The 13457-nt window shown below is 41.4% G+C and overlaps 3 protein-coding genes across 4 annotated transcripts in view; all 3 read right to left on the reverse strand.

Moving 5' to 3' along the window:
* The window catches only part of trim62.1 (tripartite motif containing 62, tandem duplicate 1), a 34611-nt gene extending 34147 nt beyond the window's left edge, over positions 1-464 (reverse strand). Inside the window, exon 1 of the mRNA XM_061070507.1 lies at positions 437-464. The gene's annotated coding sequence lies outside the window, so the exon portion shown is untranslated. The remainder of the gene's footprint in view (positions 1-436) is intronic.
* Positions 465-1473: 1009 nt separating this feature from the next.
* tnfrsf1b (tumor necrosis factor receptor superfamily, member 1B) lies at positions 1474-6954 on the reverse strand. Of its 2 annotated transcripts, none has more exons than XM_061069864.1 (9): positions 6819-6954; positions 5389-5476; positions 4926-5051; positions 4630-4788; positions 3869-3962; positions 3526-3788; positions 3313-3399; positions 3052-3110; positions 1474-2400 (listed from the first exon to the last, which is right to left on the reverse strand). In XM_061069864.1, the coding sequence occupies exons 1-9, from the start codon at positions 6867-6869 to the stop codon at positions 1879-1881; spliced, it is 1449 nt and encodes a 482-aa protein (XP_060925847.1). In that variant the 5' UTR covers positions 6870-6954; the 3' UTR covers positions 1474-1878. The 2 variants fall into 2 exon arrangements, with proteins under 2 accessions (XP_060925847.1, XP_060925846.1); XM_061069863.1 differs by having other exon boundaries at positions 1474-2403.
* A 2154-nt stretch (positions 6955-9108) lies between these two features.
* On the reverse strand, positions 9109-12531 carry miip (migration and invasion inhibitory protein). The gene is made up of 9 exons (XM_061069181.1): positions 12263-12531; positions 10991-11138; positions 10571-10670; positions 10372-10483; positions 10201-10280; positions 9966-10092; positions 9774-9870; positions 9500-9601; positions 9109-9398 (listed from the first exon to the last, which is right to left on the reverse strand). The coding sequence occupies exons 1-9, from the start codon at positions 12529-12531 to the stop codon at positions 9273-9275; spliced, it is 1161 nt and encodes a 386-aa protein (XP_060925164.1). The 3' UTR covers positions 9109-9272.
* Positions 12532-13457: the final 926 nt, after the last annotated feature.

Below are 13457 nucleotides of genomic sequence, written 5' to 3' on the forward strand. Positions count from 1 at the left end.
AGGATTCACGGATCTTTGCCTCAGATGAGAGTCTGCACCAGCCAGCAGGCAAACAGGGAAACACCTGCAGCGGTGTGGTCTCCTCCCTCCACCGCCCCCGGTGTTAACACGCGTCCTTCTCAAAGAGGTTCGATGCCGGTTCCCACAGGACAACGAGACCCTCCGGCCGTGAACACTTGTGGCTTCTACCAATGATCTTGATCCACCTCTGTAAACAGAGAGAACCGAGCAGGACCACGACACCTCCAGCCCCCCGCGGGAGGAGGATGAGAGGGGGCAGGAGGCGAACACACAAAAGGAGGCGAAATACTAACTTAACAAGCGACTTCCTCTGGAGGTGAACCCGGGGGGCAGTGAGCCAAGGGCCGGGTGAATTCACTTGGCAGTTCACACGAGAAGGAATGGATGGAAACAGAGGAGAAGAGCCTCCACTCACCCGCTTCAGCGCAGAGACGTCGGTGGATCTGATCCGAGGCTCTTCCAGGAAGGAGAGCAACACACAGGGCAACAGACCGAACCAACGCTGCCCGGCCAGGGGGGTGTGCGTCTATCAAACACATCCATTACAAGGTGCCTGCGGTTTGGGTATGGATATAAAAGGTCTGCAATATGAGTTAAGACATATTTATCTTATGATTTTTTTGTGATTTGGTGAGTTCATATAAATCTTAACGAAAACAAGTCCACGTCTCACTCTCCTTTCGAACGATGGAGTGGCTTAGACTTCCACAGTTAGCATAGCATGGTTAGCCACCTCGGTTTCAACGAGCTAGCGTGTTCAAACAAACAAGACAGGAAGCGTAACGTGACCCGCAAGAGAAAATACACTAAAGACCAGAGCAGGAGCTGCCATTGAAATGAACTGTCACCGGCCACGGGCACGTTTCTTACGAGCAACACGACCGAGAAGCTGCAGCAGCTGCCGTGCCCATCTTTGACCAGCAGGGGTCAGGGTGGTCCGCAGGGGGTCCACAACAGTTTCCTGACAGGTCGATGAACGTGTTTATCTGCCATGGGCGGAATATAGAGATCACCACAGAGCTGAATATACTGAGTCTATATCTACTAGCCTCAATAGGAGGTCTTTCATATTTGTATACAAAGGTTTTCAATATTTTTAAAAAAAGGTTTTCAGTATTTGTACAAATGTCCCTCGATATTTTTACGAAGGTTTTGAATTTTGTTGATCTTCAATACTTTTGTTATAGATGTCCTCAATACTTTTTCCTACAATTGTCTTCAATGTTGTTTTTTTATACAAATGTGTCCAATGTCTGTTTACATATGTATTATATATATTTTATGCAAAGCTTTTCAGTATAGTTCAAAGGTCTTCAATATATTCTACAGAGGTCTTGAATATTTTTGCAAAGATTTTCAACATTATTTCCACATAGAGCTACAATATTTTTTCTCGAAGGTCTTAAAAAGTTACAAACAACGCTTATAAAAAAAAACGTTTACACAAAAACGTTGTGTTTCGTAAGTTTATTGTTCACAGCTTCACTTTCAATCAAGCATGTTTTTGCCTTTGCATCATACTGTATATTTTACATTAGATAAGTTGAACATCAAATCATGATAAAATACTGTTGTAAAAATATGAAAATTATAGATTTTTACCACTTTTTACCCTACTCAAAGTGATATGGCAAATTGTCATACCTTTTTCATGTGCAATTACTTGTACTTACGCTATGCCACAAATGGAGAGGCAATACTCACAACTTTATTTACAGTATTCTGTATATACATATATACATAAACAGTGACAGCATTACGTTTTGGATATGGACACACATCATCTCGTTCTGATGAGAACATACAGTCCTACAGGTTGTATTTCATGTTAAAAACAAAGCATTTCATTCACACGCATTAACTTGCACTGTCCTGCACTGGCCTCAGCGGGTGTTTGCCATCTTCTTGTTGTGGAATGCTAAAGGACTCCTCTTCCTCTCCAAAGGGGAGGTGACTGTCTGATTCTGTTAGGTGTGTGGGCGTGACGGATGGTGTCACTAAAGACCCGTTCCCAATGTGGAAAGTGATGTTGACGTTGAAATGGGGATTGGCGGTCAGGGGGCTGATGATCTGGGGGCTGGTAGGCTGAGAGGAGCACTCTGAGGGGAGAGTGGGCCGAGGTGTGACAGGCTCTGTGTTGGAAATTAAAGTCATGGGCTCTGACACAGCAGGATATGAATTGTTTAAAGCTAACGTGGACTGCAAAGGGCCGATGGAGTCGTGGCTGCCACCGCCGTCTGTTCTGGTGTCGGTGTCGGTGTAGTTGCTGGACTGACTGTAGTCACTGCAGGCTCTCGCTTTGTCAAGTAGAGACTGTTGTTCTGGACACGTAACTGTGAAACACATCAGCTGCGTTTGCTCCAAATTATTCTTAGTGATCTGCTGTTGAAAAAGATTGTGACATTTATTATTTTAGTATAAATTAAGGCCACAACTACAGTCAATGGCCACTTTATCAGTAACATATGTACAGTATAACGCAACCTATGCAGCTGTTCTACCACAGAGTCCACTCTTATACCTATAATGTTCAGTTCTCTTAATATGTCACAGAGGTTTTTATTCATTTGAAGTTTTATCACTGAAGTCATAGGTCATTGTGACAGTGCTTAATTATATTCAGATGTATTTTGAAGATTCACCCCCTTCATATAGGACATAGAATTAACTTCACAGTTTATATAATGTGTTCCTATACACAACCACCTTTAACTACAACCTCAGAAATAATCATGTAATTGAATTTAAACGTATAATAATAATAATAATAAATGGTAATAATGAGAATAATAAACTTTAATGCATAGCACATTTCTTAATCATGTCAGATAATAGAACAATAAAATAAATATAATTATGTAAATAGATATATAAATAAAATTAGTCTGTGTAAATAAGTGCTAAAAAAGATTTCATAAAAAGAAAAGTTATCAAAGTGTCAACAAAAACAGAGGTTTTCTGTGAGGGCAGAGCTTTTGTAATGAGATTCATATTTTCATTCTCACAGAAGAAAAGCAGCAGATGACTCACTTTATCATCACTCTCACAGTTGCCATTTGCATCTACTTTCGGGTGAAATTTTTTTGCATCTGGGAAAAAAAGCAGAGTGAACGTGCAGTTAACAATGAAAATTGATGTAGAAGGTTCAACAAATATGTCATGATAAAGATGTGGCCGAATAATGGTCATTATCCTGTATTTCAAATTGATACAGAAGATAAATATATTCTAGATACAATCAGAAGAACTAGAGAACGATTTATATGCCTTTTTTCTGCAGGATATAGTTACCTTTGCTCCTGACTGCTTTACAAACGAATACCAGAATAATTATAATGAAAAGCAAAAGGAATCCAATGACTCCGGAAATGACGGCAGCTAACACAGAGGTGAACATAGACAAAACAAGGGAGAGAGAGAGAGAGAGAGAGATATTTAATACTAATTAGACCTCACAGTTTTTCGCATAACGACTGCTTAGATACTGCAAATCAATTATCATACCCATTGAAATTCCAGGTTCTTTGTATGGTGGTGGGCTAGTCATTGAATGGTTGAATACTTCATTTGAAACGGTTGTACTGACGGACAGTGTGGCGTCTGAGATCGCCAAGACTGTGCTCCTCATTGTACCTGCAGTCGAAAACAAAGTGCCAGGGTGATACCCTTTGGTTGTGTCTTGAAGCAATGTGGATTCATCAACCCTTTCTTCACACTTGGTGTCGGACGTAGCGTTGCCTTTTCTAACAACAGCCATCCCATGACAGCTGTAAGAAAAACAAAGCACAAGGTCAAAGGTTTGAGTTTCTAAAGAGCTGAGAACAGTGTGTGTCCTTCCTTCACTCACTCCGTGTGAGGCCGACAGGCGTCCGTGGAGGATCTGGTGTCGGAGAACGTCCCAGTAGGACACCGTTTACAGCTCACATCTGAGTCCGCCGTCCCTGACAACAACATGCATCATCACACTTTACACCTCATTTTACGCATCACATTAATTAAGTACATTGATTCATATAGAGCTTAGATACAGATGTGTTAGCCACCACTAGTTCAGGCCGTCAACTCAAGCTCTATTCATGTGACATGCCGCACTCTGCACAATCCTCTATTATGAACACCCTCCCAATTTGGCATTCTATTTAAGCTGCAAAGATTTCCAATCTCTCCCTCTGCTTGTTAATGTCTCTGTTGCCCTGCGTCTGTCTCTTATTGCCTGTCGAATCTGCCCCTCCACCACCCAGCATACACCTGTAGGCTCTTTATTCCCATTATATCTGTGTAATCATATCTGGGGAAAAGAAGAAGTCAAAGCCTAGACACCAAACTCCAACTATGTTCTACTGCTGCGATAAACATTTCAAACGTGAGTTCACTGACTAAACTAATGACAAAGATATTTTATAATAAGTATTCTATAGTCTATAGAATCACCCGTAGATTGATGAGCAAGAGCACATTTTCTTCAAGCTGTAATTGTGCTGTGCATTATACATTTTCCATAAAATGGTTAATTTTAAAATGTTTTTCTTAAAACGTAAATATTTAGGAATTACATGTAAGTTAAACAAACTGATATGTGAAGTGATTGAAAAGTAGCGGGCGCTGTACCTGGCACGGACACTCCATAACCAGCTATACATTGACTGTACTTTCTACATTCTGCACAGTAAGGTTCATCATATCCCAAGTCGCAGTACATCCCAGGCTTGCACACACACCCGGCCCGTGTGGTTGAGGAGCAGTTTTGGGCATATTGCAGACCTTTAACTGGTTATATAGAGAAACATATACGACAGTAAATGTGTTAGAAAGTTGTGTAAAAAAGTAGAAGAAGCAATAATTATAAACTGCTAAATAAAATCATTATTATTTGTGACATGGAGATTTGAAGTGCAGCTACTGACTTGGATTGCATAGGTGACAGATTTTGCAGTTTTTTGCGTAGTTCCATTTGTCCCTGTACTGGTTTCGGTCACACTGTTTACACACAGTCTCAGCGGTGTCAGAGCATTCCTGAAACAGTCGCTGTCCTGTAATAATAAATACAACAATGAATCCATATTAATACACATCAGTCACCGATTTTCTTACAACAGCACATTGACATTGTAAGTCAAAGAAATCCATGAACGCTCTCAAATATAAAGATGCCCTCTATGACCTCTATGCCCAAGCTTTTACCAACAAGGTTTTGATACCTGTCTTAGATAAGAGGGGGGGGGGGGGGGGTTCAGACAGGACACAGTTATGTTTTTCAGTATAGTACTTTGATATGAGTATCTGTACCTTTTTTATTTTATTTTATTTTATTTTTAGATGAAACTTTAAAAGTTGCTCTCCTTGCCGTGTTCACAGGACAACACTCACCAGGAGGGCATTTCTTGCAGCATCGATTATGAACCAGGTACTCTGTTGTCGAGTTGCGACACCTTCCATCTGAGTCCGGTCCATAGGGCTGAAAGCACAGCGACAGAAACTGAGATGATTTAAGCTTATGCTAGTTAGGATGAACACGAAACGCCTCGTCTCATAAGTTCCATTAAAACAACTTGGATGCCTGTTCAAATAAGGTAAACTGAGTCATTTCAAAATACGGATATTTATACAATGTCGTGTCTGTATATAGACAAGAAGTTCCAAATCCTTCTCCTGGAAATTCACCTGTTCAGAGGTAAACTGTAAACTTTTAACCAATCTATAAAGGTACAATTTAGCCAGTGGCTAAGAGGAAGCAAACAATTTGACAGATACATGGTTGACTTTTTCATTGAACCTGTCCACCCACACCTGCACACACTTGTTCCCTTCTGGTAACAGCCCTGGCCTGAGCTGCAGACGTGGTCAAACAGGCAGCCATTGTTCTAAGTCTGTGGGAGGGACATTTCACTTCTACAGAATCTCCCCTCTCTGTAGGGGCCCACTAAAGTGTTTTGGCAGTAGGCACACATGCATCCTTATTGTAACAACCAAAACCTCACTTGCTCTTTTTTAACAGAACATCACATATATACAGTAACCACAGCCTTGTTGTGCAGAAAAGGTTCAGGGCTCAGTAGCTGTTCACACATACCTGTCCTGTGCATGCTCTCAAGCTTTCTCACCACAGCAATACCCTCCAATGACAGGCAAAAGTCAGTTATGCTGACAGCAGCAGAGTATTTCTCGTATAACAGGAAACGGAGGAAGGAACCTCAAAGCCCAAAGTTCCGAAAGACGTCTTCTTTGGTGTGACGCTACATAGCACAGGCAGCAAAGGTAAAGATAAACCTGAGGGAAGCCTCAAGTTATTAATTACCAACGGTGAAGAACATTCTGTTATTTCCTCTTTCTCAACCCGTAGGTTCCAGGTCAAGTGCACAGTGATAGTGAAAGACAATAGAGAGAATTGCTGCATCATTTCATAACCAGCTGTCTACTGTAGCAATGACACCAAAACTAAATATTCAAGCTGTTTAACCACATTTATTATGTGTGACACCGCCACAGTATGACTCTAACTCTGTATAACACAGGCACACTCACTGATAATGATACTGAAAAGGAATGTAAGGAATGTCAGGAGGAAATTCTTCTTTCTGTTTTGTCTTTAGGACAGGTTACACAGGTGCACTTTATTGTAACATGTTACAATTTACAAGTAAGGCAAACATCATTTGCCACTATTGTAATACTAATGTTGAAAGTGCCTGCTGCTCCACATTCCTTAGGATTCATTCAAGTGAAACTCGAACACTTCCCAAATCCCTAAATAAACACCACAAATGCGCCACAGACTGAAAGACAGACACAAAGCCTACCGTGGTGGTTCGGACACACAGCAGAACCAGTAGTGCAAGTATTTCCTTCATTGCAGCTTAAAAGCAAATTAAAGACCGGAGAGGACACAGCGACCTGCGTGTGAGTTGCACTGATAATTTTTTCAAGGCGAGCCGACAGTCTGTGAAAACAGCTACAGCAATTTCCTCGACCTGAGTCAAGTATTTAAAGGAAGGAAATGAGCAGGCGGGCGCTAACTCTTACTCACTGATCTGATGTGAAAACCCATTATGAGGTTAGAGAGACTTTAGATGAGGTTAGTAACTGATGTTGTAAACTTGTTATCTACTGCATAATCACTATACTGTGAATTTCTAACCAACTTGTATCTAAGGGGATTAAACGTGTCTTTTTGAAGTAATAGAAAAAAGCTCCCTTTCAGAAAGAAAAGAGATGTCCACAAACTACTTTAAATTTATTTTAAATATACATAATATGTGATCTCTATAATAGGACACACCTAAAATCGAAACTGGTGAAGCCTTTTCACAGTGAATGTTTTTAAATGCCATGACAGAAAAAAGCACATTTGAATTTAATAATACCAATGGCTCAGTTCCATGAAGTGTCCTAGTAAACCCTCCGACTAAACCAGAACCAAATACAATAGTCATATCTCCTTCATTCATTATCATAGCGTATAACAATAAGCATACAAGTACAAGTGTGAAAAAAATGTGTTTATCCTCCATGCTCTTTGTCTCATTCATTTGTATGAATAGTTGGACAATGTTCAGGGCTCACTTCTTGGCTATGAAATAAACTCAGCAGCAGAGGAAACAGGAAGTGGACTCACTTATGCTTTCTGTTCTTGTTTATAACCAGACAAGTCCAGATACAGTGAAGTCCCTCAGAGACCAGTTGTGTGTGTCAACTGTTCATCTACATTGGTTTTGTAGATTTTGAATTACGAGGACATGATCCCTATCTACTCTATTAAGATTTTAAAGTACTCCTTCTAAATTTTAGGAGTACTTAGGAGAAGACGCTCATGCCTAAGGTGTCTAAGCTGTGGTAGGATAGTGGAGCTGTTCTGATAAAAATAATAATTTCAACCACAAACCCTGTGTGACTGCCTGGCAATACTGACGTGTTACTGAGAAAGCCACAGTCCACTTCACCCACAACTAATTTATTTTCGTCAAAAACTTGTGTCTAATGTGTCTATTTTTTTTTGTTCACGAATAAGATGCTGACATTTCATTTTAAAGTTTCCCCTCCCACATCCTCAATCTCTACTACTCGAGTCGAGCAGTAGCAGCCCCTTGCTCTTGTACTTGTTTGTTTTATTAAATAACTTCTTATGATGTGATTGGTATTTGACTTTGTTGCTGTAGTTGAAACTGTCTTTTGCTTTTTATTGCCTATTTAATGGAAAGGACATAGGAAGCTTGTGAAAGGGGGGATAGAGCGAGAGAGAGAGAGAGGGGGGGGGGGGGACATGCATAAGTGGGAGTGGGTCGGAATTTAACCCGGGCCTCTGCAAGTTGAGGTGGCTGCTCTACCAGGTGAGCTGTACACAGCACCTAACTTTATTCACTTAACTTTGACTTTAATGCACTCATAATTTTTCTTGATTTTATTTTAACACACCCTGATACATTTTCTTCAAATCCATCGGCCTGACACAAAATGGAACATTAACAGTGATGGTGGGGATGGCTAAAGAATTTGACATGAAGTATATGTGGTTGTTATTTCCTGTGAAATACAACACATGTATAGTACCTCTTGCCTTTGCTTCTACCGTCTTCATGGTAGCACAGTGAGGAAGTGTCAAAGGAAGTTAAAAAATAAAATACGTGTGAACCTGGTGGCGTGCAGTGTACAACTGGAAAGGGAAACAGACAGACGTCTCCAAGCAACAGACCTGACTCAAAACGACTTCCTCTGTGTTGTGAGATTTACAGAGGAAACTCAAATTGAACTTTTAGGAATAATATGGTAAACACCTCTTGCCTCTCATTCATGAGGCCGACAGTCACATGTAGAGCTTAATCTGTTTGGAAAAATTATTACATTATCAATCCAATGTTTTTTGTTCAAAAAAATCAAATGTAAGCAAACACATTCCCTAGCGACGTAACAGAAAGGCATTATCGAAATGATCTTTTTACAAAAAAAGACAAACAGATCATAGACTGTATATAGGAAAAAGGCTCATGTCCCTAATAACTAATTTGTGTCAAACTTACTGGACAAATGACCACTTGAACAAATATCGGTGTTATAGGAACTACTGAAAATGATGTAGACCATATAAATGTATTTGACATAAACTTTGAACTCTGCAGCCAGCCACCTGGCATCAAGATGCTTCGGCTTCATTTTTGGGGAGCTGTCATGTCTTCCCTCATTATCCATGGAAAATCATCTTGGATGGTGTCTATTGGCTCACAGTATAAACAGTGATCACTTAAAACAGTTTTCATTCGTCAGCATCCTGGGTACGATGTGCTTCCCATTTTATTCCTGGGAGAGAAGTGTTGGAAGTTGTGACGTGCCAACTTTGACACATTTGATATCTGGTCAGAGATCTGGTTCACAGGCACAGAGAGATTCTGAAAAAAAAATAAAACCATCATCAGAGAACGTTGCCAATTTTGATCTTGTGAATAATTTTTTGACTTTGAGATTATGTGGTTAGCCTGCAGTGTCTCACCTCAGGTTCATTGTTCTTCGTATTCAAACTGCTCCGCAGGTCGAGTTTGCTGGGGGATGGCAGGGTGCTCTGACCTGAGTGGGACCAGCCTGAGAGACAGTGCTGGAAAAGATTGAAAAGATCCAATGAAATGAACTAGAACAACAGCTACGGAACTAGTCATGATCAACACCTCCCATTTCTGTTCCTGAGTTATGACATTGATGGCACAATTAAGTACTTGACAATTAAAAATCATCACGTAGTGGATTTTCGAATAAAAACTCTTACTCACCGAAGGTAACCCCAAACTATCAGCAGAGTCAAAGCTACATCGCCGGTGGGCTTTGTACTTGTATGCTGGCAAGAGAGTGGAGCGAGGGATGCTGACCCTTTAAAATAAAAGAGTATGTGTATTTTAAACTTAGTTATACGTTTGATTGGCTTTAAAACTGTACGCAACCTCTGAAAGCATGGTATGTGATACCTGATAAGAGCTGGTTCAGCGGTAGTGTGAGGGTGAGAGGACTTGGGCCTTTTGCAGACAGGACAGCACTCCTGATGGTGAAGCGGGACAGGGAACAGTCTACTGTTAATCCTGTAAGAGAATGTACCTGGAGAAGAGGTGAGCAGGTGGAGGCAAGAGTTACTTCAACTGTCGTGAAAAGAACAGTTAGAGAACTGAGCATCGTGGTAGCATTCAAATAAAAGTCTCTTCTTACACTGATGAGTGTCTGTGTTGGTTTCTGTTTCATCCTTGTCTGTTAGCAGCGTCATCCCTGAATGGTTCTCCACAGATAATCTAGGAAGGGAGCTGATTAATAGTGATTTAATAAAGGTCAACTTGACACAATTAAACAAGTCACAGGTGCAGTGAAAAGGGAAGCACTCACTCTGCTTGTGGGCTCTGGACACACTCATCCTTGTGGAGTGATCGGAAATTGCGGAGATCGTTGAAGAATTCGTCAGAGCGCTCTACAAACGTGTCCTCGGCATCAAGGACTCCTTAGAGGGAAAAAGAAAATCAAACATTGGACTATGCATAGAGTATGTGTTGAAAGAGATGTACAGAGAGAAACCAATGGGGAGTACCTGCTATCCAGTCATATCCAAGCAAGGGCTGCAAATGATGCCTGTCAGACACATGGGTCTCTACACATTCGTCCAATGTGACTGGGCTCAGCTCCTCACTCTAGAAAAACGAATATTTAAGAGAATCAGCGTTTAACCGATAATTCCCTGTACTGTAAAACTTAAAATCAATCAAAACAAAAATGATGTTTAGGGTGTTTGTCTTGTCGTTACATCTTTGTCTCTTCCCAAACTCATAAAAGTCATAATTTACGGTAACAACTCCCAAAGTAGCTCCAGCAGCTTAATGTAAGTTTTTTATGGAGAAGTGTTTACAATGGTGGTTTCTGAAGTCTAAAATTAATCTTGTATTTCCCCATTGGTTAAATACAGCCTTGAAACAGTCCTCTGATAAATGTAAGCTGAACATGTTGTGCTTACATCTTCTTTGTGGTTCTTCACTGAACAGGCCTTGGTCGTGTGTGATGTTGTGTCCTGCAGCCTGTCCTGGATTTGAAGATGTCTTTCCCTGTCATGGAGAACGTCTGACGAGTCGGCACATTCTGAGGAACAGATGAATCCATGAATGATTCAAGGATTTATATTCATCACTTGCACACCTCACGATGTGGATGTGCAGTTGTAGAGTCACAAAAGAAAAACAACAGGAAACATTTAAAGTGCAAAAGAAAAAAAAAAAACTACATTGACAATGTCATTGCTTAGATTATTGTGTGCCATATATTTTACATGACTATTAATATTCCATGTCACCTGTCCCACTGGCTCCAAACAATGCTGACACATGTTTGTATTCGGTGCTTATGATATCTTATATGAATATTAAATACATTTTTAACAAATAGTTTTTTGAATAGATATGATGCCATGTGTCCCACAGACTCCAAACTATTATTGCACTAGAAAAACCGGTATCAACTATTTTTCATTGGATTTTAGTGCTTCTCATATTTTATTTTGATTAGTATTTTAAAAAGTCATATTTCTTCTCTAGGTTCTGTGTCATTTGACCCATTGACTCCAAACCAACGCCGAATTGTAATATTACACTACATAAATAAGACACACCTCCTTTTACAAGAATTCTATTCTTTTGAAATTTTATATGAAGATCAATATTTCTCTAACTATAGTTTTACCTGCTGATTGGGGTGCATGCAAAAAGTTTGAATAATATTGTAACGCAATATGAGGACTTGTGGACGACAATGCAATTCTCATCGGGCAGCTAACTCTGCTCCGATCAGACTTCAGACCTGTTTCATGCACTGAGCCTCATCGTGAACTGTTTACTTACCCGCAAATCTTAGGGTGGGTTTGGTGGGGATGGGTCTGGTGACGGAGGGTTTGGTGAGGGTGGGTTTGGTGACGGTGGGTCTGGTGGAGGTGGGTTTGGTGAGGGAGGGTCTGGTGATGGTGGGTCTAGTGATGGAGGGTTTAGTGACGGTGGGTCTGGTGATGGAGGGTCTGGTGACTGTGGGTCTGGTGATGGAGGGTCTGGTGATGGAGGGTCTGGTGATGGAGGGTTTAGTCACGGTGGGTCTGGTGATGGAGGGTTTAGTCACGGTGGGTCTGGTGATGGTGGGTCTGGTGATGGAGGGTCTGGTGACTGTTGGTCTGGTGATGGAGGGTTTGGTGATGCTGGGTTTGGTGATGGAGGGTTTAGTGTCGGTGGGTCTGGTGATGGAGAGTTTGGTGATGGAGGGTTTGGTGAGGGTGGGTCTGGTGGAGGTGGGCCTGGTCACGGTGGGTCTGGTGGGGGCATCCCTGGCAGGACCTCGGCCTCCACCGGTCCCAGGCCCCGTCCCCCCGGGCTTTCTCCTCTCCTCCGCCTCGTCCTCTCGGTCCCTCTTCCGGCTGCAGCCGCTCACCTGCTCCAGTTTCTCTCTCTGCTGCTTCAGCTGCTTCAGTAGATCTTTGTTACGCTCTCGTAGAACGACCTCTGGCTCATTGGAAGACATCTTCCCTCGTTAAACCACGTTTTAATCCCGTTGTTTCAGCTGCAGGTGGAACGAGCAGCAGAAGTTTCGAATTGAATCCCGGACACCATAACAACGCGTTGACAACAATATCTGATTGGCTGCGGGTGTTTCTACGCTACTTCCGGTGTAACTGACGGAGGTTTTTCTTAAAGGGACAGACACACATTTTACATACAGGACATGGTGAACAACAGAGGACAACAGAGGGCGCCACTGGAGAGCCAGGTAACACAGGTCATACAGATTATCCTTATTATATATATTTTATATATGGACGGATGGAAGGGTGGATGGATAGATAGACGGGCGGTTGAATGATGGATGGAGGAATAATGGATGGATGGATGATGGATGGATGGATGGATGGAGACGAGATTGATTATTATCTTAGTGAAATTATACCATACACCTGCTACCAACTTCTTAATCAACAAAAGAAAAGATGAGCTTAAAGGGACTCTTACCTTTGTTGCATTTTTACACTTTTTTTGGATAGGGTTAAATTGGTATTAATAAGGTAATGACACTCTAAAATGCAAGACAGACCCACCAGGAGTAAAAACAAACAATTATTTCACTCTCATAATATTTAGTGAAAACTTCAACCAATAAAATTCTTCGGACCGAAGGACCTTATTGGCCGACAGACCTGTCTGTTTGCTGCATGGACATGCAGGTTTTCCGTCTGCTTCTTGTGGCGCATTCGGGCCCGCGTCATCAAGGCATGTGAATGTAAATGTATATAACTTACCGAATCCATTGCTTTGGTAAACAAAAACTCAAGTGCGTGCGCGGAGGCAGTAATTGTAAGTCTGCTTGTAAATAAAGTTTCTTCAAAAAAACACCGCGGATGGGAACGAGGGGGTGGGGCATTGGAGGAAGGCGGGATGATTTGAATGTGCTGT

The sequence above is a fragment of the Limanda limanda genome, chromosome 4, assembly GCF_963576545.1.
Source record: "Limanda limanda chromosome 4, fLimLim1.1, whole genome shotgun sequence".
In the NCBI taxonomy this organism is placed as follows: domain Eukaryota; kingdom Metazoa; phylum Chordata; class Actinopteri; order Pleuronectiformes; family Pleuronectidae; genus Limanda; species Limanda limanda.